Genomic DNA, 23,225 nt, shown 5'->3' with positions numbered 1-23,225 from the left:
GGGGCCCGGGGCTTTGGCGGCGCAGCTGCCGCCGCCGGGAGAGTGCCTGGGGAAGCGGCGAGGAAGGAGAGGGGAGGAGGAAGAGGAGGAGGAGGAGGAAGAGGAGGAGGGTGAGCGCTCGGGTCGGGCTCCTTAGCGGTGTATTGTGGGATGTGCGGCTACTGGGAGCCGAGCCTCCGCCGCCAGCCGCCTCCCGGGCAGCAGCAGCAGCAGCGGCGGCGGCAGCAGCTCCGGGCCCGGCAGCCGCGGCGGCGCCGCCCCCCCTTCCCGGCCCCCGGTCTGGCCGCCCCGGCCTCGGCTCCCGCGGGGGACACCATGTACTGGCTGGCGGCGCAGGGAGGCCGGCGCCCGGCGGGGATGTAAGCGCGGCTCGGGGAGGGAGAGGCCGCGGCCGGCAGCCGGGCGGCCCGAGCCCCCGGCCCCGGCCTCTGGCCCAGGCGGGCGGCGGCGCTGCCGCCGCCAGGCCCTGCCGCGAGCCCCGCGCCACAGCCGGGCCGAGCGAGCGGGCGAGCGCCACGCCGGGCGGCCGGGCGGGCACCATGGGCCGGAGCCCGCGTCCTCCGGGCGCCCCGGGCCCCGCCAGCCCGCCCCGGGGACCCTCGGGAGACCCTCGCTGCCGCCCCGAGACGGTGGCCGAGCGGGCGGGCGCGTAATTCTCCCGGAAGGGTTATTCTCTCGCTCCATTCTTGTTTTGGGGGGAGCTAGCGAGACAGCTCCTTTCGGGGCGCGCTGGCAAGGTGGGAGGGGGTGGGGGCCGGCCGATTGGATTCTTTCGCGTGTGTGTAGAAGCGGCCGCCGCCGCCGCGGCGGAGACGACAACAACTTGCTGGTTTTCAGGTTGGGTTAACGGCATGGAGAACAGTCACCCCCCCCACCACCACCACCAGCAGCCCCCGCCGCAGCCCGGCCCTTCGGGCGAGAGGAGGAACCACCATTGGAGAAGTTACAAGTTGATGATTGACCCGGCTCTGAAAAAGGGGCATCATAAACTGTACCGCTACGATGGGCAGCATTTCAGCCTGGCGGTGAGTAGCCGGCGTGCCCCCCCCAGCCGTGCCCCCCGCCGCGTCCGGGGGAGACGCGCCTAGCGGCCGGGGACCCCCCGCCCGACCCCCCGGCCAACTGTCAGACGGGGCCCCAGCCCTGGAGTTTGACAAGTGCCTGGAGAAAGGGGTCTGCCCCTGGGGAGGGCGACCAGCCCTCCCATCCCGGCCCCCCAATTTCTCCCCACAGATGTCCAGCAACCGCCCGGTGGAAATTGTCGAAGATCCCCGGGTCGTCGGAATCTGGACCAAAAACAAGGAGCTGGAGCTGTCGGTGCCCAAATTCAAAGTAGGACCCCTCCCCACTGCCCCGCCGTCCCTCCCCCACCTCCCCGAGTTCGAAAATAACGCCAGTCCTGACCGAGCCCAGCCGGATTCCCAGTTCCCGCCGTCCGGGGCCAGGGAAGTTTTGGCGGGGAGGGGTAGAGCGCTGGCGAGAGGGTGTCCCCTCTCAGCTACTGTAAACAAAATAACACTGGGTGAAACTGTAATCACGGCGTAGATACAGTGTCCTGCACGCCCCGCGGGGGGCTCCAGTCCGCCCGGGGGCTTGGCCCTGAGACTCTCCCCTCTCGCCAGCCCCCTAAAAGACAACTTCCTAAGCCCGAGGGGTCGCCCCTGACCCGGCAGCAGGAAGAGGAGGCCAGAATGGGGGGTGGGGAAAGAGAAACTGTTTCTTTTTCCCCTTTCCTTCCGAACCCAGAGGACTTCCACGTTCCAAACGATTTAATCCTCCGCTTCCCGGGCCCGCCCGCGTGCATTTTCCGCCCCCCCCCAAAATTTTTTTTTTTTTTAAGTTTTTTTTTTTTTTTACCCTTTATTGTTTTCAACGGGCGGGCGAGTTGCGGGGGGCGGGGGGGAATGTTGTGTTTTCTCTTAGGTTTAAACGTTCTCCAAACTCTCTTCTCCCTCGGTCCCTGCCAGATCGATGAGTTCTACGTGGGCCCGGTGCCTCCGAAGCAGGTGACATTTGCCAAGCTGAATGATAACATCCGCGAAAACTTCCTGAGGGACATGTGCAAGAAGTATGGGGAGGTGGAGGAGGTGGAGATTTTGTACAACCCCAAGACCAAGAAGCACCTGGGCATCGCCAAGGTGGTCTTTGCCACGGTCCGGGGAGCCAAGGATGCCGTTCAGCACTTGCATAGCACTTCCGTCATGGGCAACATTATCCACGTGGAGCTGGACACCAAAGGTGAGCCCGGCAGGGGAGGAGCGCGGGGAGACCTGTCAGCCCGACCCTTTCCCTCCCCGCCCCTCCTGCAGCGTGGGGAGGACCACCCCCACTCTTCCTTGGAATTCCCCCCCCCCACGCCCCACAACCTTATTTATTTTCTTAGCCCCCTCCTGAGGGTAGAGTCGTGTGGAGCTAAATGTGTTGTCTGTTGCTAGGAGACAGTCTGTAATTTACCAACTGTGCCGGTCCTTGGCCACCGCACCCCTAGGGACCACCCAGAGGCTTCCCCACCGCTGACACCCCCGCAGGCCCCCTCTCTGAGCCCTGGTGGCCTGGGTTTAGACAGTCCCCAGCGTTGCCTGTGTTAGGGGAAGAGGCAGAGTTTGTTTACTTGTGGGGGACTGAGAGTGCCACTAGGATGCCTTTAAATACATCAAAAGAAGGTGTGGAAACTAAAAAGAGAGTCCGCTAAGGATCCAGGGTGTCCCCCGCTCCCTTGCCGCCCCTTCCCCCCTGGAAGTGGCAGCCAATCTGGGGCCGGGAGTGTTGTTTCATTGATAAGGTTCCCGATAGAGCCGCCAGGGAACAGCAGAGCCGGGAAGAGCCGGGTGGGCGGCTCTGGGTGCTCAAGGGTTGACACTGTGTCTTCCCTCCTCTCTCTTAAAGAGACCGCAGCACCTCCCCTGCTCTGGAATCAGCTGGGTGCTCTCTGGAGCTGGCTAGGGAGGCCATACCTTCCACCCTGTGGGTCTTTGGAGGCCCCTGCAGGACCAAGGGGCTTGTAGGACTCGAGGGCATTCCCCGAAGTGTGCCTGAGGCCTCTTTAGGGCAGCTCCCATCAATAAAAGAAGGTGCTGAGTGCTTTGAGGGCCAACCAGCTAAGTGGGGAGATGCCATTTGGTCCCTAACCCACCCGGGTCCCCTGGGAAACCCTGCCTGGGAGGACAAAAGTGCAGCTTCCAGGAATTTTGTGAGCATGGGGTTCAGGGGCAACTGGGACACACCAAACCCAAGGCAGGAAAATCAGAACTTTTCTTTTTTTGCGTTTAATGATTAAAATGTATTGACCGAGCTGTGAGCCGGTGCCGGGGGTGGTGGTGATTATTCCACGCACACTTGCCCAGCCTGTGCCTGGTTCTGTTTCTCCTCTCAGGGCACAGCCCTCTTTTTCTGTCCAGTCCACAGTCCCTCCCGCCTCTTTCCCTAGCTTCTCAGTCTCTGGGGGTTGGGGGGCAGTGAGGACCTTGGGTGTTTGCAGCATGGTTTCTTCCTGATAAATTGAATGTGGCACCCCCTTCCCTATCACGTGCCCACATTTTAAGGAGCAGCCAGGTCTCAACAAAATTTCATTTCTGCAAAACAAACAAACAAACAAAAACACAAAAGCCCTCAGAGACTGCCAGCTAAGTTTGTATTTCAAGAAAGAGACCAGTAAAGTGTAGCTCCAGGAACATGTCTTTTTTGCATATGTAAGCAGCTGCCTCTGAGGCTCTATAAATATCGATAACCCCCGGGCCCTGGTCTGTAAAAGCCTCCTTCTGCTGAGGGGTGGAGGGTTCAAGCCCAAGGTAGTCCCCAGGCCACCCTGGGGCCCTCAGCCTGGTCAGGGCCTGTGTAGTTCACGGTAATGTGCTACTAGAGTGTGTTACAAACTCTGCTGCCCACCTGGCCCCAGATATTTAACAAACTGGGCTTCCCCTCCTCTCACTGCAAACCCCTGGGTATTGAGCAGAAAGGGGAAGATGTGGCTCTTTGGGCACCATGGCCCAGGTAATGCAGGGGTTGGAGGGACTTGGTGTCGCGGGTGGCAGTTCTGGGTTTGGGTTTGGGGGAGTCTCAGCCCCAGGAGACAGTAGCTTCTGGATCTCAGGATCAGAAAAATGGTGCAGCTCAGCAGCTTTCTTAAAGAAGTGGGAACCCTGAGTGAGATGCAGAGGGGTGGGAATTCGGCCACACAGCCTCCCTAGGACTGGGGTCTGGGGCACAAGGGACCCACTGGGGTGCCACACAGGTTGGAATCCCTGTGGGGGCTGTTCCATCCTGGAACCTCACTGAGTCCCCCCTTTCCTACTCATCCACAGGGGAAACCCGAATGCGGTTCTATGAACTGTTGGTCACTGGCCGATACACCCCCCAGACTCTCCCAGTGGGCGAGCTGGACGCTGTCTCTCCAATCGTGAATGAGACCCTGCAGGTGGGTTTATGGCCGTCAGTCTGCCCCATCGCCAGCTCTTCGATGTGCCCCCCTCCTCTGGAAAGCCTCACCAACTCTCTGATAGGACCCCCAGCCTACCCCCACCTCACTGTCTCCAGCTTTGGAGACCAAGGCCTAAGAGGGTGTGAAACCCGGCCACGCCCCCCACAATTGGGAGCAGGGCCTAGAGCCCCATTTTCCCAAGCTCTCCTGCAGTGGGGCTCTGAGGGATTGGTTCTGTTTCCTGTGGCTTCTCCCCTCCCCAGCACAGGCTGTGATTCCCACAGACCCAGAACCTGCCCGGGCCCGCTTTTCCACGTTGATGCCAAACATTGCTGTTTCTTAGTGGGTCCTTAGTGTCTGGTGTCCTGGGCATGTCACTACCCCTAAACCCAGAAACCAGAGTTCATGCCCTGCCTTCCAGAGCAAGACCGACTCCTTCCAGACCACTGCCTCCCAGGACACAGGGACGATTCTCGCATGGGGCGAGTCTCATGTCAGCTCCTCTCTCGCATCAGTCTGACTAGCTGCCACTGGCCTGTTTATCACTTTATTTTTATTTTATTTACTTTTTTGAGATGGAGTCTCGCTCTGTCCCCAGGCTGGAGTGCAGTGGCACGATCTTGGCTCACTGCAACCTTCGCCCCCTGGGCTCAAGTGATTCTCTTGCCTCAGCCTCTTGAGTAGCTGGGATTACAGGCACCCACCACCACACCTGTCTAATTTTTGTATTTTTGGTTAATAGAGATGGGGTTTCACCATGTTGACCCAGGCTGGTCTTGAACTCCTGACCTCAAGTGATCCACCCGCCTCAGCCTCCCAAAGTGCTGGGATTACAGGCATGAGCCACCATGCCTGGCCTCTGTTTATCACTTTAAATCCTAAAACACTGGGTGGCTAGGACGACAAAGCCCTTGGCCATCCTCTCGTGTACAAGATTGTAGTTCTTGGTCATAATCCTGCCTGGAAAGTCTTTGATTTCTGACAGCCTGAGGCAAAAAGAAAATCCCAGCCTAAACCAAGATGTTATGGTCTTCTCTTTTCTCTATGTCCTCTGGGATTAGGAAAAACCCTCAAGGTTCCCTGAACATATTTGGCTACCCCTAAGATTAGAGAAAAAGTTAGTACCATCATGACACTCCTTCTCAATCTCCCCTTCTTCCATTCCTTATGCTGCAGTTCTAGAGCAGTTTGGCTCTGAGCTCCCCAGCAGCCAGAATGAGAAGGGAAAACAGCCCTGTTCCATTGCACGTTTTCCCCCAGTAGTCTCACATCTCTGTCTCTCCTTAGCTGTCAGATGCCCTGAAGCGCCTCAAGGATGGAGGCCTGTCTGCAGGCTGTGGCTCCGGCTCCTCCTCTGTCACCCCCAATAGCGGTGGGACACCCTTCTCCCAGGACACAGCTTACTCCAGCTGCCGCCTGGACACACCCAACTCCTATGGACAGGGCACCCCGCTCACACCACGCCTGGGCACCCCTTTCTCACAGGACTCTAGCTACTCCAGCCGCCAGCCCACACCCTCATACCTCTTCAGCCAGGACCCCGCAGTGACCTTCAAGGCCCGGCGCCATGAGAGCAAGTTCACCGACGCCTACAACCGCCGCCATGAACATCATTATGTCCACAATTCTCCCGCGGTCACTGCGGTGGCTGGGGCCACAGCCGCCTTCCGGGGTTCCTCAGACCTCCCATTCGGAGCAGTCAGCGGCACTGGGGGCAGCAGTGGCCCCCCCTTCAAGGCCCAACCACAGGATTCGGCCACATTTGCCCACACTCCACCACCCGCCCAGGCAACCTCTGCTCCTGGATTCAAGTCTGCTTTCTCTCCATATCAGACCCCAGTGGCCCACTTCCCTCCACCCCCAGAAGAGCCCACAGCCACAGCCACCTTTGGGGCCCGTGACAGCGGGGAGTTCCGGAGGGCACCGGCGCCCCCACCCCTGCCACCTGCTGAGCCTCTGGCCAAGGAGAAGCCAGGCACACCACCCGGCCCTCCGCCCCCCGACACCAACAGCATGGAGCTGGGGGGCCGGCCCACCTTCGGCTGGAGTCCTGAGCCCTGTGACAGCCCTGGCACGCCCACGCTGGAGTCGTCCCCTGCAGGGCCAGAGAAGCCCCACGACAGCCTGGACTCGCGCATCGAGATGCTCCTGAAGGAGCAGCGCACCAAGCTGCTCTTCCTGCGGGAGCCAGACTCGGACACCGAACTGCAGATGGAGGGCAGCCCCATCTCCTCCTCCTCCTCCCAGCTCTCCCCACTGGCCCCCTTTGGCACCAACTCCCAGCCAGGCTTCCGAGGCCCCACGCCCCCCTCCTCACGCCCCTCCAGCACCGGCCTGGAGGACATCAGCCCAACACCCCTGCCAGACTCCGATGAGGATGAGGAGCTCGACTTGGGCCTTGGGCCTCGGCCTCCACCCGAGCCAGGCCCCCCGGACCCTGCTGGGCTTCTGGGCCAGACAGCTGAGGTGGCCTTGGACCTGGTTGGAGACAGAACCCCGACCTCAGAGAAGATGGATGAGGTACCACCGTGTCTGTCCATCTGTCTGGGACTGGTTTTGTCTATCTTGTATGTCCCTTTCCCCCCTCAAGCATTTAGTATGACTAGCTAAGATGCAGAAGCAATGGGGCTAGGAAAGCCAATATAACAGGTGGAACTTAGAGAATAAAAAGGGGATGCAAAAAACACCAAGGGCTGTGATTGAGCAATTGGTTTGGCAGTGAGCTCCCTAGCAGCCATGGAGAGAAGGAAAGCATGGCCTAGTTCTGATGCTCTCCTTGTTAGGTAAGAAGTCAACTTCTCCTAGGGATACATTCTGGCCTGAGCCTCTTTGGTAGGAGTTTGCTGAGGTTTCAGAGAGTATGCGCTGTGGGGATGGCTCTTGGTCCCCTTGTCTGTTGCGTGACTTGGGAACAATCAGGGAGTCTTGGCAGGCAGAGGGGAGGAGAGAAATTGGCCAGAGTACTGTGGTGACCTGAGTGGGGTGAAGCCCCGCAGCACTGTCTCCTAGAGTCTGGTGCCCTCTGAGGAGGGAGAAACTATGGCAGACAGGGAGGGTGCTGAAGTTTCCCTCCTTCTCCCACTGGCTCCAGGAATGGAGTTAAGAGCTAACTTGGGGTGGGGGTGGGGCGCCATTTTGCGAGAAACAGGCGAAGTTGACCATCCCCCACCCTCTCCTCAGGTCTTGGGGTCTCATTGCCTAAATCGCCAGCCTCAGGTAGTCCCGTCCAGGGATTGGGTTGGGGTGAGGGTGCCACGTGCCAGGTTCCCTTGGGAGGGTGCTGGGTCATCCTCCTTGCTCCACTTCTCCTTCTCGGTCCAGTCACCTGCTTTGGAGCCGCAGCCCCGGTGGGCATGGGCAGCCAGGGGCTTAGACAGAGCTCTGTGTCCCTGTGGGCGGAGGGGAGGAGGACTGCCCCCTTCTTGGGCCCTTTGATTAGGCGGGTCTGGCTGCCTCAGGGAGGAACGAGAGGAACCTGGCTTGCCTGGGAGGGTGCCGCAGGTGGCTGGGGCTCCAGGGGGCCTCCAGGCAGTTCTGGGGAAGTGGTTTCTGGCATCAAGGGGTCCAGGCAGCAGGCCTTGGCAGGGGGCGTTGACAGGTGTGCAGCTGTAGGGGGGCCGCCGGTCCTAGCACCCTCCTCCTCCGCTCCGTCCAGGCTGCCTGGGGTGAAGAGTGTTTACCATGCTGACCACGGTCCAGGGCTCAGAGGCCCGGAGTGGCTGGAGCGAAAGGCAGGCAGAGGCCCCGGGAGCGGGGGTCTGGGACTGCCCGGCCGCCAGCGCAGGGAGCCGCCGAGTCCTGGGAAGCTTCGGGCCGGCCTGCGGGCGCCCCCTGGTGGCACCGGGGACTAGTGCCTAGGTTTCCTGCGGCTGAGCGCAGTGCAGGGAGCTGGACCCTGTCCCAGCCTAGGCTGAGGTTGAGGTGGGGGAGCGGTGCAGGCGGGGCCAGCCGGGGGTGCAGGGGGAGCTTTTCTACTAAACAGTGGCTGGTCGTTAAAAGTTCAGGCTCAAGTCCTTGAGTCCCGCTAAGCCACCTACTGGTTATGTGACCCTGGGGAAGGCACTTTGCCTTTCTGAGTCTCAGTTTCGTCATCTGCCAAATGGGCCTCTGAGAATCCCTGCAGCACAGGGCCTCAGCTTAAGTGAGGTGCCGCACAGGATGCTCCAGGGATCGCCAGGCCTGCTGGGCTCCCGGTGCTCAGCAAATTCCTGCCGCTTCTCACCCCAGGACTGCTGGGCGGAGGGAGGGGCAGGGCCGGCCAGGGCTGGAGCGCAGGATCCGCCTCCCTGTGATTGGCTGGCGGCGGCGGCGGCGGCGGCGGCCGCCTTGGTTAACCCTCTGCGTGCCGCGGCGCGCTGTGCTCGGCGCTGTCCAGGACTGATCTGGAGAGTGCTCTTTGAGGATCCACCCGAGCCCGTCTGTCTCTTCTTGATGTGCATGGGGATCCTGAGAAGCAGAATGTGCCCGTGCGTATGTGTGTGTGTGTGTGCACACAGAGGGGACCTAGTAAAGTCTAGAGCTTCTTTCTGCTGCCTTAGTTTTGGTAGTCCCCCTCCTCCTACTCCCGCACCTGCAGTTTCCCTCTGAGGCCTTCCTCACCTGTAGTCTGACCTCTGATCCTGCAACATGTACAGATTTCACCTCCACCCCCACTCCTCTTCAGCCTTCAAAGGTCCCCCCACCCCAATTCCAGGCCTGTCCACTCAGCTCCCTAAAGCCCCACACCCATCCTTGACACCTCCCACATTCACCCTGAGTCACCACCTCCCTGGATCCCAGCTGCAGCCCCGCACTGGGCAGGTCCTGGGCTCCAGCCCTTCTTCTGACTGGCTGTGCCGTGGGGCCACGGCTGAGGCTCTGAGTGTGTTTATTAACTGTCAAAAGGGGCCAGAGCAGAGCCCCCCATCCCCCTGCCCTGTGAGGTTATCTTTGGGGTAAGAAATGAAACAGCCGTCTGCAGCGCTTAGCCCCACGCGGGCCCATACTGAGCGTGCAGTCACGAGACTAGGTGAAAGGAGTAATCAAGGAAAAATAAATAACAACATACTTCCTGTTTATGGGCCTTAGTGCTGCTAAATCCCCTGCTCCAATGTCACCTTTTCTGCCTGGCCGTCTGCTGTAGAGTAAGGACAGCAGGCTCACCGAGAGCACAGGCCGCGGAACCACTTCCTGGTTCAAATCCCGGCTCCATCTCTTCTTGGCTGTGTGGCCTTGGGCAGGTTACTTAAATTCTCTGTGCCCCAGTTTCCTCGTAGGGCAAAAATAGAGTTGAAAATAGGGCTGTTCTGAGGTTTAGCTGAGTTAATAAGTGTGGAGTGTTTAGAAAGGCCCTGGCACATAAGAGGTGCTGTGGAAGTGGCAACTATTTCTGCATACAAGTTGCAACAGAATCTCCGAAATTGCAACAGTCTCATCCTCTGTGCCCCACCCCTCTCCCTGCCTTCTTTCTCTCCCTCACATTTCCCATCTTCACCCTCATCATCCTTTGCCTCTTCCTGCTGGCTCTGCTCCGTGAGAGTAAGATGTTTGTCTGCCTCTTCACTTCTGTGTCCCCAGCACCTAGACCAGTGCCTGGCACACAGGTACTGAGCAAATGTTTGTTGAATTGGAATGAATGAATGAATTCTAGTGGTAACTCCACGCAGCAGGGACTGTGATGCCCATTTTGCAAATGAAGAATCTGAGGCTTTGGAGAGACTGAATGGCTTGCACTGAGTCACACAGCTGGGAGTGCCGCTGATTGCTAGTCTTGAAGAGGGGACTCCGAGAGCCACTTGGCCTTCCAGACTCACCTTACTGTCTCTCCCTGCTCTCTCTGCAGGGCCAGCAGTCCTCAGGCGAGGACATGGAGATCTCGGATGACGAGATGCCCTCGGCCCCCATCACCAGCGCCGATTGCCCCAAGCCCATGGTGGTGACCCCAGGAGCGGCAGCTGTGGCAGCCCCTTCTGTGCTGGCCCCAACCCTGCCACTGCCCCCGCCACCCGGCTTCCCCCCGCTCCCCCCACCCCCACCACCACCCCCACCGCAGCCTGGCTTCCCCATGCCCCCACCGCTGCCCCCACCCCCACCCCCACCCCCTCCAGCCCACCCTGCTGTGACAGTGCCCCCACCACCCCTGCCAGCGCCACCTGGAGTCCCGCCCCCTCCCATCCTGCCACCACTGCCCCCCTTTCCGCCGGGCCTGTTCCCTGTGATGCAGGTGGACATGAGCCACGTGCTGGGTGGCCAGTGGGGTGGCATGCCCATGTCCTTCCAGATGCAAACGCAGGTGCTCAGTCGGCTGATGACGGGCCAGGGTGCCTGCCCCTACCCGCCCTTCATGGCCGCTGCAGCCGCTGCTGCCTCAGCTGGGCTCCAGTTCGTCAACCTGCCGCCCTACCGGGGCCCCTTCTCCCTGAGCAACTCCGGCCCAGGCCGTGGGCAGCACTGGCCACCACTGCCCAAGTTTGACCCATCAGTGCCTCCACCAGGCTACGTGCCGCGCCAGGAGGACCCGCACAAAGCCACGGTGGATGGCGTCCTGCTGGTGGTCCTCAAAGAGCTCAAGGCCATCATGAAGCGTGACCTGAATCGCAAGATGGTGGAAGTGGTGGCTTTTCGGGCCTTCGACGAGTGGTGGGACAAGAAGGAGCGGATGGCCAAGGTGGGTGGGTGGGTGCGGATGGGGGCAGAACCCCAGCCGGGCACCTCCTGTTTCCCTGAGGCTGTTAACTGGAAACACTGCCATGGACCCCAGTATGGGAGCTGCAGTTCATGTGGCTGCTTTCAAAGTTCCGCAAACTGCTCCACTTTAGCAGCCGCTAGATGCATGTGGCTCTTTGAATTTAAATTAATGGCCAGGTATGGTGGCTTACACCTTTTTTTTTTTTTTTTTTTTTTTTTTTTTTTTTTTTTTTTGAGACGGAGTCTCGCTCTGTCGCCCAGGCTGGAGTGCAGTGGCCGGATCTCAGCTCACGGCAAGCTCCGCCTCCCGGGTTCACGCCATTCTCCTGCCTCAGCCTCCCGAGTAGCTGGGACTACAGGCGCCCGCCAACTCGCCCGGCTAGTTTTTTGTATTTTTAGTAGAGACGGGGTTTCACCATGTTAGCCAGGATGGTCTCGATCTCCTGACCTCGTGATCCGCCCGTCTCGGCCTCCCAAAGTGCTGGGATTACAGGCTTGAGCCACCGCGCCCGGCCGGCTTACACCTTTAATCCCAGCACTTTGGGAGGCTGAGGTGGGAGGATTGCTTGAGCCTAGGAGTTCAAGACCAGCCTAGGCAGTATAGCAAGAGCCCATCTCTAAAAATAAATGTGTAAATTAATTTAAATTAATGAATTAAAATAGAGTAAAATTAAAAACTCCTCTTTTGTCCCCGCCACATTTCAAGTGCTCAGGAGCCACAGGTGCCTAGTGGCCGCACACAGGACACCTGGTGCAGGCTGTCCCCACCGTCGCAGACAGCTCACAGCTGCGACGCCCTTTGAACTTGACTCCTCTCACCTCCCCTCATGCCGCCTTTTACACGGAGCCCTGCCTTGGCTTGGATGACTTTTTTCCTTTTTTTTTTTTTTTTTTGAGACGGTCTTGCTGTGTCATCCAGGCCGGAGTGTAGTGGTACAATCATAGCTCACTGCACCCTCAACGTCCCTGTGCTCAAGGGATCCTCCCACCTCAGCCTCAAGTAGCTGGGACTACAGGCATGTGCACCCAGCTAATTTTTGTGTTTTTCTGTAGAGACAGACTTTCACCATGTTGCCCAGGCTGGTTTTGAACTCCTAGGCTCAAGTGATCCTCTGCCTTTTGGGCTGGGATTATATGTGTCAGCCACTGCTCCTGGCCTACTTACTATTTTCTTTTTCTTTTTGGAAACGGAGTCTCACTGTGTCACCCTGGCTGGAGTGCAATGGCGTGATCTCAGCCCTCTGCAGCCTCCACCTCCTGGGTTCAAGTGATTCTCCTGCCTCAGTGTCCTGAGTAACTGGGACTATAGGCACCCACCACCATGTCTGGCTAATTTTTGTATTTTTAGTAAAGATGGGCTTTCACCATGTTGGCCAGGCTGGTCTCGAACTCCTGACCTCAAGTTATCCACGTGCTTCAGCCTACCAAAGTGCTGGGATTACAGGTGTGAGCCACCACACCTGGCCTCTTTTTTTCTTTTTAACATATTATTTGCCTATTTGTAATTTTACAAATAATCTAAAATGACTTCCATTCTCCATAAGAGATAACTTTTTCTTGAGTACTTTAAACTCCCCTTAATCACTATCCTCCACACCATTCCCCCCTGCTCACCCAAGGGGTGACCATGGTTATGAGTTTGAGTGCCCCTGGAGCCTGCTTTGGGAAATGCTTGCTCTTTGCCACATAGGTAAGCGACCCCATGTCAGAGCCTGTTTGTCATCGTATAACTGGGTAGTAAAATTAGAATGAACCATCCGAAATCACGGATACACAGCTCTTTATGGTTCAACCAATTTATACTGACCCTACAGTAACAGCTAATTCCATTCACAATTTGAATAAAAAGAGCCACCAGACCTCATGTGCCCTGCACCTTGCAAAGCTCTTCATGTGGCTCGTTTTGTTAATTCTCACAGCATCCCTTTGAAGGCAGAGCATTTCAGAACCGCAGGGGCAACCCCTTAGGGAGCAGTGACATAAAGCCAGCAGGTCCTGTTTTTAATGCATGGGAAGAGAAGACAGAGTGGGATAGTGTAAATCTTACTTTGTGAAGGTGGTGGTGCAGCTGTGGCACAGATGTGTCTCTATGGTGTCGTTTTTGGATTGTCTGCAAAGTACAAAGGCCACTGTTGTAAGGAAGGCAGCTGCAGTAGTCCTATTTTGCAGGGGAGGACATTGAGGATCTGTGAGGTAGAGCGGTGCTCTGGAGCCTCCTGGGTAACGGCATAGTATGGCCAGGCGTGTAGGGAATGAGGACGCAGTTACCTGTGGTGGCTGTTACTGCCAAGCGGAAGGTAGCCCTGGTAGGGCTCCCTGCAAGGTTTGGTGGTGCCAGAAGCGGTAACGGGCCCCTCCTATCTCCACCCCAGGCCTCGCTGACCCCGGTGAAGTCGGGCGAGCACAAGGACGAGGACAGGCCGAAGCCTAAGGACCGCATCGCCTCATGCCTGTTGGAGTCATGGGGCAAGGGTGAGGGCCTGGGCTACGAGGGCCTGGGCCTGGGCATTGGGCTGCGTGGGGCCATTCGCCTGCCCTCCTTCAAGGTCAAGAGGAAGGAGCCACCAGACACCACCTCATCTGGTGACCAGAAGCGGCTGCGGCCCTCGACCTCTGTGGATGAGGAAGATGAAGGTTGGTGCTCTGGGTGTTGGGGTCCCCTTCTTCTGCATCCCCCCAGCCCAGCTCTGACTCCCTCCCTCCCTGCAGAGTCCGAGCGAGAGCGAGACCGGGACATGGCAGACACCCCCTGTGAGCTCGCCAAGCGGGACCCCAAGGGCGTGGGTGTGCGGCGGCGGCCGGCGCGGCCTCTGGAGCTGGACAGTGGCGGGGAGGAGGACGAGAAGGAGTCCTTGTCGGCGTCCTCCTCCTCATCGGCGTCATCGTCCTCGGGGTCCTCAACCACCTCACCCTCGTCCTCGGCCTCCGACAAGGAGGAGGAACAGGAGAGCACGGAGGAGGAGGAGGAGGTAGAGGAGGAGGAGGAGGAGGAGGAAGGCCCCAGGAGCCAGCTCTCCTCCTCCTCAACCTCATCCACATCAGATAAGGTACCTAACAGGCCAGGAAGCCTCAGGGGGCTGGTCCAGGTGACGAGGGCCAGGCCGTTCTGCTCACCTGTCCCCACCCTTCCCTCTCCCCTAGGATGATGACGATGACGACAGTGATGACCGGGACGAGTCTGAGAACGATGACGAAGACACAGCCCTGTCAGAGGCGAGTGAGAAGGACGAAGGGGACTCGGATGAAGGTGAGCAGGGAGGCCTCAGCTGTCTGGCCCTCGTGGGGTCCCTCTTTCCCCAGGGCAGAGCCTGAGCGATTGTCAGAAATACTTTTGAGCCAAAATGTTGTGCTTTTGAGACATTACCTTGTTAAAACACACACGTGGGGTGGCGTACGATTCCATCTTCAGGGAGTGTCCTGAACAGAATGGCATGTCCATAGAGACAGAAAGCAGGTCTGTGGTCCTTAGTGCTAGAGAGCCTGGCGTTCGGGGGACTTGCTCAGCCTGCGTGACTCCCTTTTCAGCTGATGAAAATACTTAGGAACCAGATGTACTAAATGCTGCTGGAATTATCACTTTAAAACGAGCAGTTGGCCGGGTGCAGTGGCTTACACCTGTAATCCCAGCACTTTGGGAGGCCTAGGCTGGTGGATCACCTGTGGTCAGGAGTTTGAGACCAGCCTGGTCAACATGGTGAAACCCCATCTCTACTAAAACTACAAAATTAGCCGGGCATGGTGGGCACATGCCTGTAATCCCAGCTACTTGGGAGGCTGAGGCAGGAGAATCACTTGAAGACAGGAAGTGGAGGTTGCAGTGAGCTGAGATCGTGCCACTGCACTCTAGCCTGGGCAATAAGAGTAAAACTCCGTCTCAAAAAAAAAAACAAAAACAAAAAACTACTAGTAAACACACTCCCCACACACATATCTGAGGGTCATGTTCAACCTGGGTGCCGCCAGTTTGAGGCCATTGGTGAGGGGTCTGGGTGGGGCAGGGGCACAGTGGGTCTCAGCAGCCCCTCCTCTGTGTCCCCCATCCAGAGGAGACAGTGAGCATTGTAACCTCCAAGGCTGAAGCCACGTCATCCAGTGAGAGTTCCGAGTCTTCTGAGTTTGAGTCAAGCTCCGAGTCCTCACCCTCATCCTCAGAGGATGAAGAGGAGGTAGCGATCAGGGAAGAGGAGGAAGAAGAAGAGGAGGAGGAGGCGATGGTGGCAGAGGAAAGCATGGCTTCTGCAGGCCCCGAGGACTTTGAGCAGGACGGGGCGGAAGCTTCTCTGGCCCCGGGGGCACCAGCAGTGGACTCGTTGGGCATGGAAGAGGAGGTGGACATCAAGACTGAGGCTGCGGGCCCTGAGAAGCGGCCCCCCACGCTGGAGGAGCCCCCCTTGCCTGTGGGTGTTGAAGAGCCAGTGGACTCCAGGGAGGCCCCCGAGGAGCCAGGCCTGAGCCAGGAAGGGGCCATGTTGCTGTCTCCAGAGCCCCCTGCCAGGGAGGTGGAGGCCCGACCCCCATTGTCCCCTGAGCGAGCTCCAGGTAACACCTGCAACCCTTTGGGAGGGTGGTGGGAGGGAGGCAGGAAGTCCTCACAGTCAGAATTAGCCCAGGCTTCCTTGGGTAGATCGCTGACCGTCCCCAGCCTCAGTTTCCCCTGTAAAATGAGATCAGTCAATTGTGCCTCCCTTGAGCGACATGAGGTGTTGGGTGCCAGCACGGAGCCTGGCACTGAGTAGATCAACCCAAAGGGGAACCACTGCTATTTTTCAGTCTTCACTGCCAGCGTTTCCCTGGTGGCTTGGTCCTTGGACCATCATTCCCATGAGATGCTCCCCAAAAGGAGGATGGGTGTCCATGGTTACGTTAGTGACAGGTGGGTGGGGGAGGCCCTGGGGTGTTGGGCCAGGTGAGGGCTGCGGGCGTTGCCCCCTCCAGCATTGTGATGAAGCTGCACAGAGCATAGGAGAGGCTCTAACTGCATGGCCAGTAGAACTTTACACAGTGACGGCGGCATTCTCCAGCTGTGCTGTCCAGCACTGTAGCCGTCAGACACAATGTTGCTACCACACTCTTGAAACATGGCCAGTGGCACAGTGGAACTAAATTTGTAATAGTGTTCAATTTATTTTGGCTTACATAGCTGCATGTGGTTACCAACTACCTTTTTTTTTGAGATGGAGTCTTGCTCTGTTGCCCAGGCTGGAATGCAGTGGCGCAATCTCAGCTCACTGCAAGCTCCGCTTCCCAGGTTCATGCCATTCTCCTGCCTCAGCCTCCCGAGTAGCTGGGACTACAGGTGCCCGCCACCACGCCCGGCTAATTTTTTGTATTTTTAGTAGAGACGGGGTTTCACAGTGTTGGCCAGGATGATCTCGATCTCCTGACCTTGTGATCGGCCCGCCTCAGCCTCCCAAAATGCTGGGATTGCAGGCTTGAGCCACCGCACCTGGCCTAGCACCTACCTTTAATAAGTCCCTCAGGAAAGGATTACAGCTGCCCCTTATGTACATTGAACACATGGCTAGGGCCCACTGACATGCAGTTTTCAACCAAACATGGACAGGAAAGACCGGTGGGATGCTAAACCCACCTATATGGAGGGCGACCGCCTGCATATACATGGGTTCTGCAAGACGGACTACAAGCTTTGAGTATGTGCAGATTTTGGTATACCAGGGAGTGCTGGAACAAATTCCCTATGTGTATTGAGGGACGACTGTGTTTTGTTTTGTTTATTCTACCATTAACCACAGTCTTTGAGCATTGACTCAATATTAAGCCTCTATTGTGTCCCTGCTATTATTTTGAGTGGTAGCAATACAACAGGGGACCAAACAGACAAAAGTATCTGCTCCCACGGAGCAGGGGAACAGATGACAACAGATCAGTTAGAAAATGAAAAACACGCCGGGCGCGGTGGCTCACGCCTGTAATCCCAGCACTGTGGGAGGCCGAGACGGGCGGATCACAAGGTCAGGAGATCGAGACCATCCTGGCTAACACGGTGAAACCCCGTCTCTACTAAAAATGCAAAAAATTAGCCGGGCATGGCGGCGAGCGCTTGTAGTCCCAGCTGCTTGAGAGGCTGAGGCAGGAGAATGGCGGGAACCCGGGAGGCGGAGCTTGCAGTGAGCCGAGATCGCGCCACTGCACTCCAGCCTGGGCCACAGAGCGAGACTCCGTCTCAAAAAAAAAAAAAAAAAAAAAAAAAAAAAAAAAAAAAAAAAAAAAAAAAAAAAAGAAAACGAAAAACAGGTGGCAGGCTCTTGTAAGCCCAGCTACTTGGGAGGCTAAGGAAGAATTGCTTGAACCTGGGTGGCAGAGGTTGCAGTGACCCGAGATCGTGCCACACTGCACTCCAGCCTGGGCTATAGAGTGAGATTCTGTCTCAAAAAAAAAGAAAGAAAAAAGAAAAAGAGATGGGCCTGGCACGGTGTCTCACACCTGTAATCCCAGCACTGTGGGAAGCCAAGGTGGGCAGATCAGCTGAGGTCAGGATTTTGAGACCAGCCTGGCCAACATGACGAAACCCTGTCTGTACTAAAAATACAAAAAGTTAGCAGGGCGTTGTGGCGCTGCCTGTAACCCTAGCGGCTCAGGAGGCTGAGGAAGGAGAATAGCTTGAACCTGGGAGGCAGAGGGAGCTTGCAGTGAGCTGAGATTGCTCTCCAGCCTGTGCAACAGAGTGAGACTCTGTCTCAAAAAAAATAAAAATAAAATAAAATGATATAAAAATATAAAATGAAAAAAATGTATTCTGTGGTCAGGCATGGTGACTCCCATCTGTAATTCCAGCACTTTGGGAGGCCAAGGCTGGTGGATCACTTGAGACCAGGGGTTCAAGACCAGCCTAGGCAGCACAGTGAGAACCCATCCCCACAAAACATTTAAAAATTAGCTGGGCGTGGTGGCACATGCCTGTAGTCCCAGCTACTCAGGAGCCTTAGGCGGGAGGAGCCCTTGAGCCCTGGCAGTTTAGGCTGCAGTGGCTAAACCATCATGCCACTGCATTCCACCCGTCTCAAAAATAAAAAAAAAAGTAAATTAGTTAAAAAATTAAGAAATGTATCCCGTGACAGTGGAGGTAAGTGCTAGGAGAAAAATCCTTGAAGGCTCTGGCAAGTCCTGCAGAAAAGAGACTTGTTTAATTTTATTCAGTCATAGAGCAGATTTTCTTGGGCCACAGGGACTTCAGACTTTGTTCTGAAGACATAGTGTGAAAGGCTGGGATACATGTCTCCTGCATCTGTGATTTAGCGTACCATCATAGATAAAGGACATACTGTGTGCCTGACACTGGGTTGGGCGCTGACAAACCCCGTTGTGAGCAGTCCTTGAGAGGTTTAACTGGAGATGGACAGGTCCCGTGCTCAAACTCAGCTGTGAGCCAGCCAGGTATGGAGCACAGAATAAGGCACTGAGAGACCTTTGGATTGAATGGTAACTGTCTCGTGTTTGCTCACCTCTCTGCAGAGCATGACCTGGAAGTGGAGCCAGAGCCCCCTGTGATGCTCCCCTTGCCCCTGCAACCACCATTGCCGCCCCCACGACCACCCCGGCCACCCAGCCCACCGCCGGAGCCCGAGACCACAGATGCCTCACATCCATCTGTCCCTCCGGAGCACCCTGCTGAAGACCACCCCCCACATACTCCAGGCCTCTGTGGCACCCTGGCCAAGTCACAGAGCACAGAGACGGTGCCAGCCACACCAGGCGGGGAGCCCCCGCTCTCAGGGGGCAGCAGTGGCCTGTCCTTGAGCTCTCCGCAAGTGCCCGGCAGCCCCTTCTCCTACCCAGCCCCGTCCCCTGGCTTGAGCAGTGGGGGCCTCCCTCGGACACCCGGCCGGGACTTCAGCTTCACACCCACCTTCTCCGAGCCCAGTGGGCCGCTGCTTCTGCCCGTCTGCCCGCTCCCCACTGGCCGACGTGATGAACGCTCCGGGCCCCTGGCCTCCCCGGTGCTCCTGGAGACGGGCCTGCCCCTCCCTCTGCCCCTGCCCCTGCCCTTGCCCTTGGCATTACCCGCTGTCTTGCGGGCCCAGGCTCGTACCCCCACCCCGCTGCCGCCCTTGCTGCCTGCCCCCCTGGCCTCTTGCCCACCCCCAATGAAGAGAAAGCCGGGCCGGCCCCGGCGATCCCCACCATCTATGCTCTCCTTGGATGGGCCCTTGGTCCGGCCACCAGCAGGGGCCGCCCTTGGAAGGGAACTCCTGCTCCTGCCGGGCCAGCCGCAGACCCCCGTCTTCCCTAGCACTCATGACCCCCGGACGGTGACCCTGGACTTCCGGAACGCGGGGATCCCAGCCCCTCCACCACCCCTTCCCCCCCAGCCACCCCCACCCCCACCTCCCCCACCTGTAGAGCCCACCAAGCTGCCCTTCAAGGAGCTAGACAACCAGTGGCCCTCCGAGGCCATCCCTCCGGGCCCCCGTGGGCGTGATGAGGTCACTGAGGAGTACATGGAGTTGGCCAAGAGTCGGGGGCCGTGGCGCCGGCCACCTAAGAAGCGCCATGAGGACCTGGTGCCACCTGCGGGCTCGCCCGAACTCTCGCCACCCCAGCCCCTCTTCCGGCCCCGCTCGGAGTTTGAGGAGATGACCATCCTGTATGACATCTGGAACGGTGGCATCGACGAGGAGGACATCCGCTTCCTATGTGTCACTTACGAGCGACTGCTGCAGCAGGACAATGGCATGGACTGGCTTAACGACACGCTCTGGGTCTACCATCCCTATATCCTGCCAGCGTGTGGGGCTCTGCACCTTCTGGGATGCAGGAAGTCCCCGCTCACCTCTCTGGGCCCCACCTCCCAGTCTATAGCAGCCCACGGTGCCTGTGAAGGTGACAGCACGCAGCACCATCACTTCCCAAGCAGGGTTTGTGTGCCAGCACCATGCCGGGCTCCGGAGTGAATCATCATTGGCACGTTTTAAGGACTCCTCTGCCAGGCCCATCTCACCCCCAGAGTTAGCAGGTCTCGGGGCCACATGTAACAGCAGTGCTGTGCAGCTTAACAGCACACAAGGGCTGAGGGCTTCCTTGTCCCCTTCATAACCTCAGGTAATCCTCCCAGGAGCCTGGTGAGATAGGGGTATGATTCCCATTTTACTAAGGCTCAGAGAGGTTCAGTGACCTATTCAAAGTCACACAGCTACAAGTGGCAGAGTTGAGATTTGAACCCAGGCAAACCTGGCTCTAGAGTCCAAGCTTTTCACCACTAGGCTTTCATGAGGCTTGGTTGTTCGCATAGGCCTGTGAGGCTAGACCCCTCATTATCCCTGTTGTATTAGACTGATTTGTGAGCACTCAGTTTGTGTCAAGAGCTCTGCTCAATGCCGGGCACCATGGCTCACGGCTGTAATCCCAGCACTTTGGGAGGCTGAGGTGGGTGGATCACTTGAGGCCGGAAGTTTGAGACCAGCCTGGCCAACACGGCGAAACTCCATCTCTACTAAAAATACAAAAATTAGCCGGGCATGGTAGCACATGCCTATAATTCCAGCTACTCTGGAGGCTGAGGCAGGAGAATTGCTTGAACCCGGGAGGCATAGGTTGCAGTAAGCCAAGATCGCACCATTGCACTCCAGCCTGGGCGACAGAGCGAGACTGTCTCAAAAAACACAAAACTCTGCTAAGGACCATAAGCATATTTCATCACTTACAGAGGCATCACTGTCACCCCAATTTACAGATGGGAAACTGAGCAGAAAATGGTTCACACACCCAGCACTTTGGGAGGCCAAGGTGGACAGATCACTTGCTCTCTGGAGGTCGAGGCCAGCCTGGGAAACGTAGCAAAACCCCATCACTACAAAAAAATCCAGAAATGAGCTGGGTGTGGTGGTGCTTGCCTGTAGTTGCAGCTGCTGAGGAGGCTGAGGCTGCAGGAAGCTGAGATTGCACCACTGCATTCGAGCCTGGGCAGCAGGAGACCATGTCTCAAAAAAAAAAAAAGACACCCAGAGCCATGCAATTGGGTATTGACCGTCAGCGGGGTTGGCCAGCGGGCAGCGTGTGGAGGTGGCATGGGAGCGGGCAGTAGAACTGGACATCGCTCTCTCTGGAGGGTGGTCTGAGGATGGGCGGGACCAGTCTATGAAGGGACCAGGAGGGACTCTCAGAATGTCCATGTGGCCCTTGACCCACACCCACCCACCAGCCTCTCTTCAGCTAAGAAAAAGAAACGGGACGATGGCATTCGCGAGCATGTGACAGGCTGTGCCCGCAGCGAGGGCTTCTACACCATCGACAAGAAGGACAAGCTCAGATACCTCAACAGCAGCCGTGCCAGCACCGATGAGCCCCCCGCAGACACCCAGGTATTGCCAGGGCTCCTGGACACATCAGAGCCGGTTGGGCCATGGGGATCCAGGGCACTCGTGGAGGGGTGCCAGGCAGAGGGAGGAGTTGTGAGGCCAGAGGAGCTGGCACACGGTGTGCAAGTGGAAGAGGAGAGGCGGGTGGGCAGGGCCTAGAAGGAAGGAATCTGCCTTAGTCCCATGGGCCCTGGAGCACCTCCCAAGGGTTTAATCAGGGATGTGACAGAGCTCTGTTTCCACAAGTTCATTCGTTTTTTGTTTTTTGCTTGGCTCTTTTTGAGACAAAGCCTTGCTGTGTCACCCAGGCTAGAGTGCAGTGGCACGATCTCAGCTCACTGCAACCTCTGCCTCCTGGGTTCAAGTGATTCTTCTGCCTTAGCCTCCCGAGTAACTGGGATTTCAGGTGCCCGTCACCATGCCTGGCTAAATTTTTTGTATTTTTAGTAGAGATGGAATTTCGCCATGTTGGGCAGGTTAGTCTTGAACTCCTGACCTCAAGTAATCTGCCTGCCTTGGTCTCCCAAACTGCTGGGATTATAAGCACGAGCCACATCGCCTGGCCTCATTCATTCTTTTTTAATCCAGCAAATATCTATTGAGTACATGCTGTGTACCGGGTACTGTTCTGGGTCTATAGCAGTGAACAAAACCAAATCCTTTTCCTCATGGAATTTAATCATTTATTTTTATTTTTAAATTAAAAAAAATTGGGCCGGGCGCGGTGACTCAAGCCTGTAATCCCAGCACTTTGGGAGGCCGAGACGGGCGGATCACGAGGTCAGGAGATCGAGACCATCCTGGCTAACACGGTGAAACCCCGTCTCTACTAAAAACTATAAAAAACTAGCCGGGCGAAGTGACGGTGCCTATAGTCCCAGCTACCTGGGAGGCTGAGGCAGGAGAATGGCGTAAACCCGGGAGGCGGAGCTTTCAGTGAGCTGAGATCCGGCCACAGTCCTCCAGCCTGGGTGACAGAGCGAGACTCTGTCTCAAAAATAAATAAATAAATTTTAAAAAATTGAGACAGGGTCTCACTATGTAGCCCAGGCTGATCTGGAACTCCTGGGTTCAAGTGATCCTCCTGCCTCAGCCTCCCAAAGTTCTGGGATTATAGGCGTGAGCCACGGTGCCCGGCTGGAGTTTATATTTTAGTGGGGACTTGTGGGAAATAATCAAGTGAAAAAAGAAGCACATAATTCCAGGCAGGGAAAACGTGATGGAGAAAACAGGAGAGGGGTTAGGGATTTCCAAGTCAAAGGGGAGTCAGAGGGTCAGACCCAAGCAAAATGTGGGAAGGCGCCATGCGGATGCCAAAGAGACTACAGAAGTGAAAAAGTGACTTCCATAAGAAGTTAAAACCAGAGAGGGGCTCACTGACCCCAGCAGGCCTCCCTAGGACAGCAGCGGTGCAAAGGCCCTAAGGCAGTGGGGAGCTCCTTGGTGTGAGGAAGGGAAAGGAGAGGCCACTTGTGGTGCGAAAGACAGCTCAGGCCACTAGGGTGGGGGGGACTGTGGTGGTGAGTGACCTGTTTCCTGGGGTGACAGGCAGCAGAGGGAGGTTCTGAGAGGAGCTGGGGTGGTATGGAGCTGGTGCAGGGGTCCCAAGGGCAGCCTGTGTTCGGGTGGCTGTGTGGATGGGCTGGACGTGAGGAGAGGTGGATGCCTGTGGAAGAATGTGAGGAAGTGGGATGGACAGGACTGGGGCTGGCCTGGGTACAGGAGACAGGGATGGGCGGGGGGTGACAGCCCAGGGTGTAGCTGGGGTGGGGAGCGCTGGGAAACTGGACACCGGACCTGAGATGGGGAGGCTGATATGCTGTCAC

General features: G+C 57.2%; 1 protein-coding gene across 1 annotated transcript in view; it reads left to right on the top strand.

The window, feature by feature from the left end:
- The first annotated feature begins 225 nt into the window (after window positions 1-225).
- Window positions 226-23,225, top strand: part of SETD1B (SET domain containing 1B, histone lysine methyltransferase) — a 30,614-nt gene continuing 7,614 nt past the window's right edge. The window contains exons 1-13 of the mRNA XM_030938873.1: window positions 226-359; window positions 838-1,025; window positions 1,234-1,332; window positions 1,968-2,238; window positions 4,302-4,414; window positions 5,705-6,937; window positions 10,239-11,063; window positions 13,456-13,717; window positions 13,793-14,130; window positions 14,225-14,330; window positions 15,128-15,622; window positions 18,557-19,816; window positions 21,236-21,402. Of these exons, the coding sequence (XP_030794733.1) occupies window positions 852-1,025; window positions 1,234-1,332; window positions 1,968-2,238; window positions 4,302-4,414; window positions 5,705-6,937; window positions 10,239-11,063; window positions 13,456-13,717; window positions 13,793-14,130; window positions 14,225-14,330; window positions 15,128-15,622; window positions 18,557-19,816; window positions 21,236-21,402 (5,343 nt within the window). The 5' untranslated portion in view covers window positions 226-359; window positions 838-851. The remainder of the gene's footprint in view (window positions 360-837; window positions 1,026-1,233; window positions 1,333-1,967; window positions 2,239-4,301; window positions 4,415-5,704; window positions 6,938-10,238; window positions 11,064-13,455; window positions 13,718-13,792; window positions 14,131-14,224; window positions 14,331-15,127; window positions 15,623-18,556; window positions 19,817-21,235; window positions 21,403-23,225) is intronic.

Source organism: Rhinopithecus roxellana, chromosome 10, assembly GCF_007565055.1.
Source record: "Rhinopithecus roxellana isolate Shanxi Qingling chromosome 10, ASM756505v1, whole genome shotgun sequence".
Classification (NCBI taxonomy): domain Eukaryota; kingdom Metazoa; phylum Chordata; class Mammalia; order Primates; family Cercopithecidae; genus Rhinopithecus; species Rhinopithecus roxellana.
This window is presented reverse-complemented; position numbering and strand designations above follow the sequence as displayed.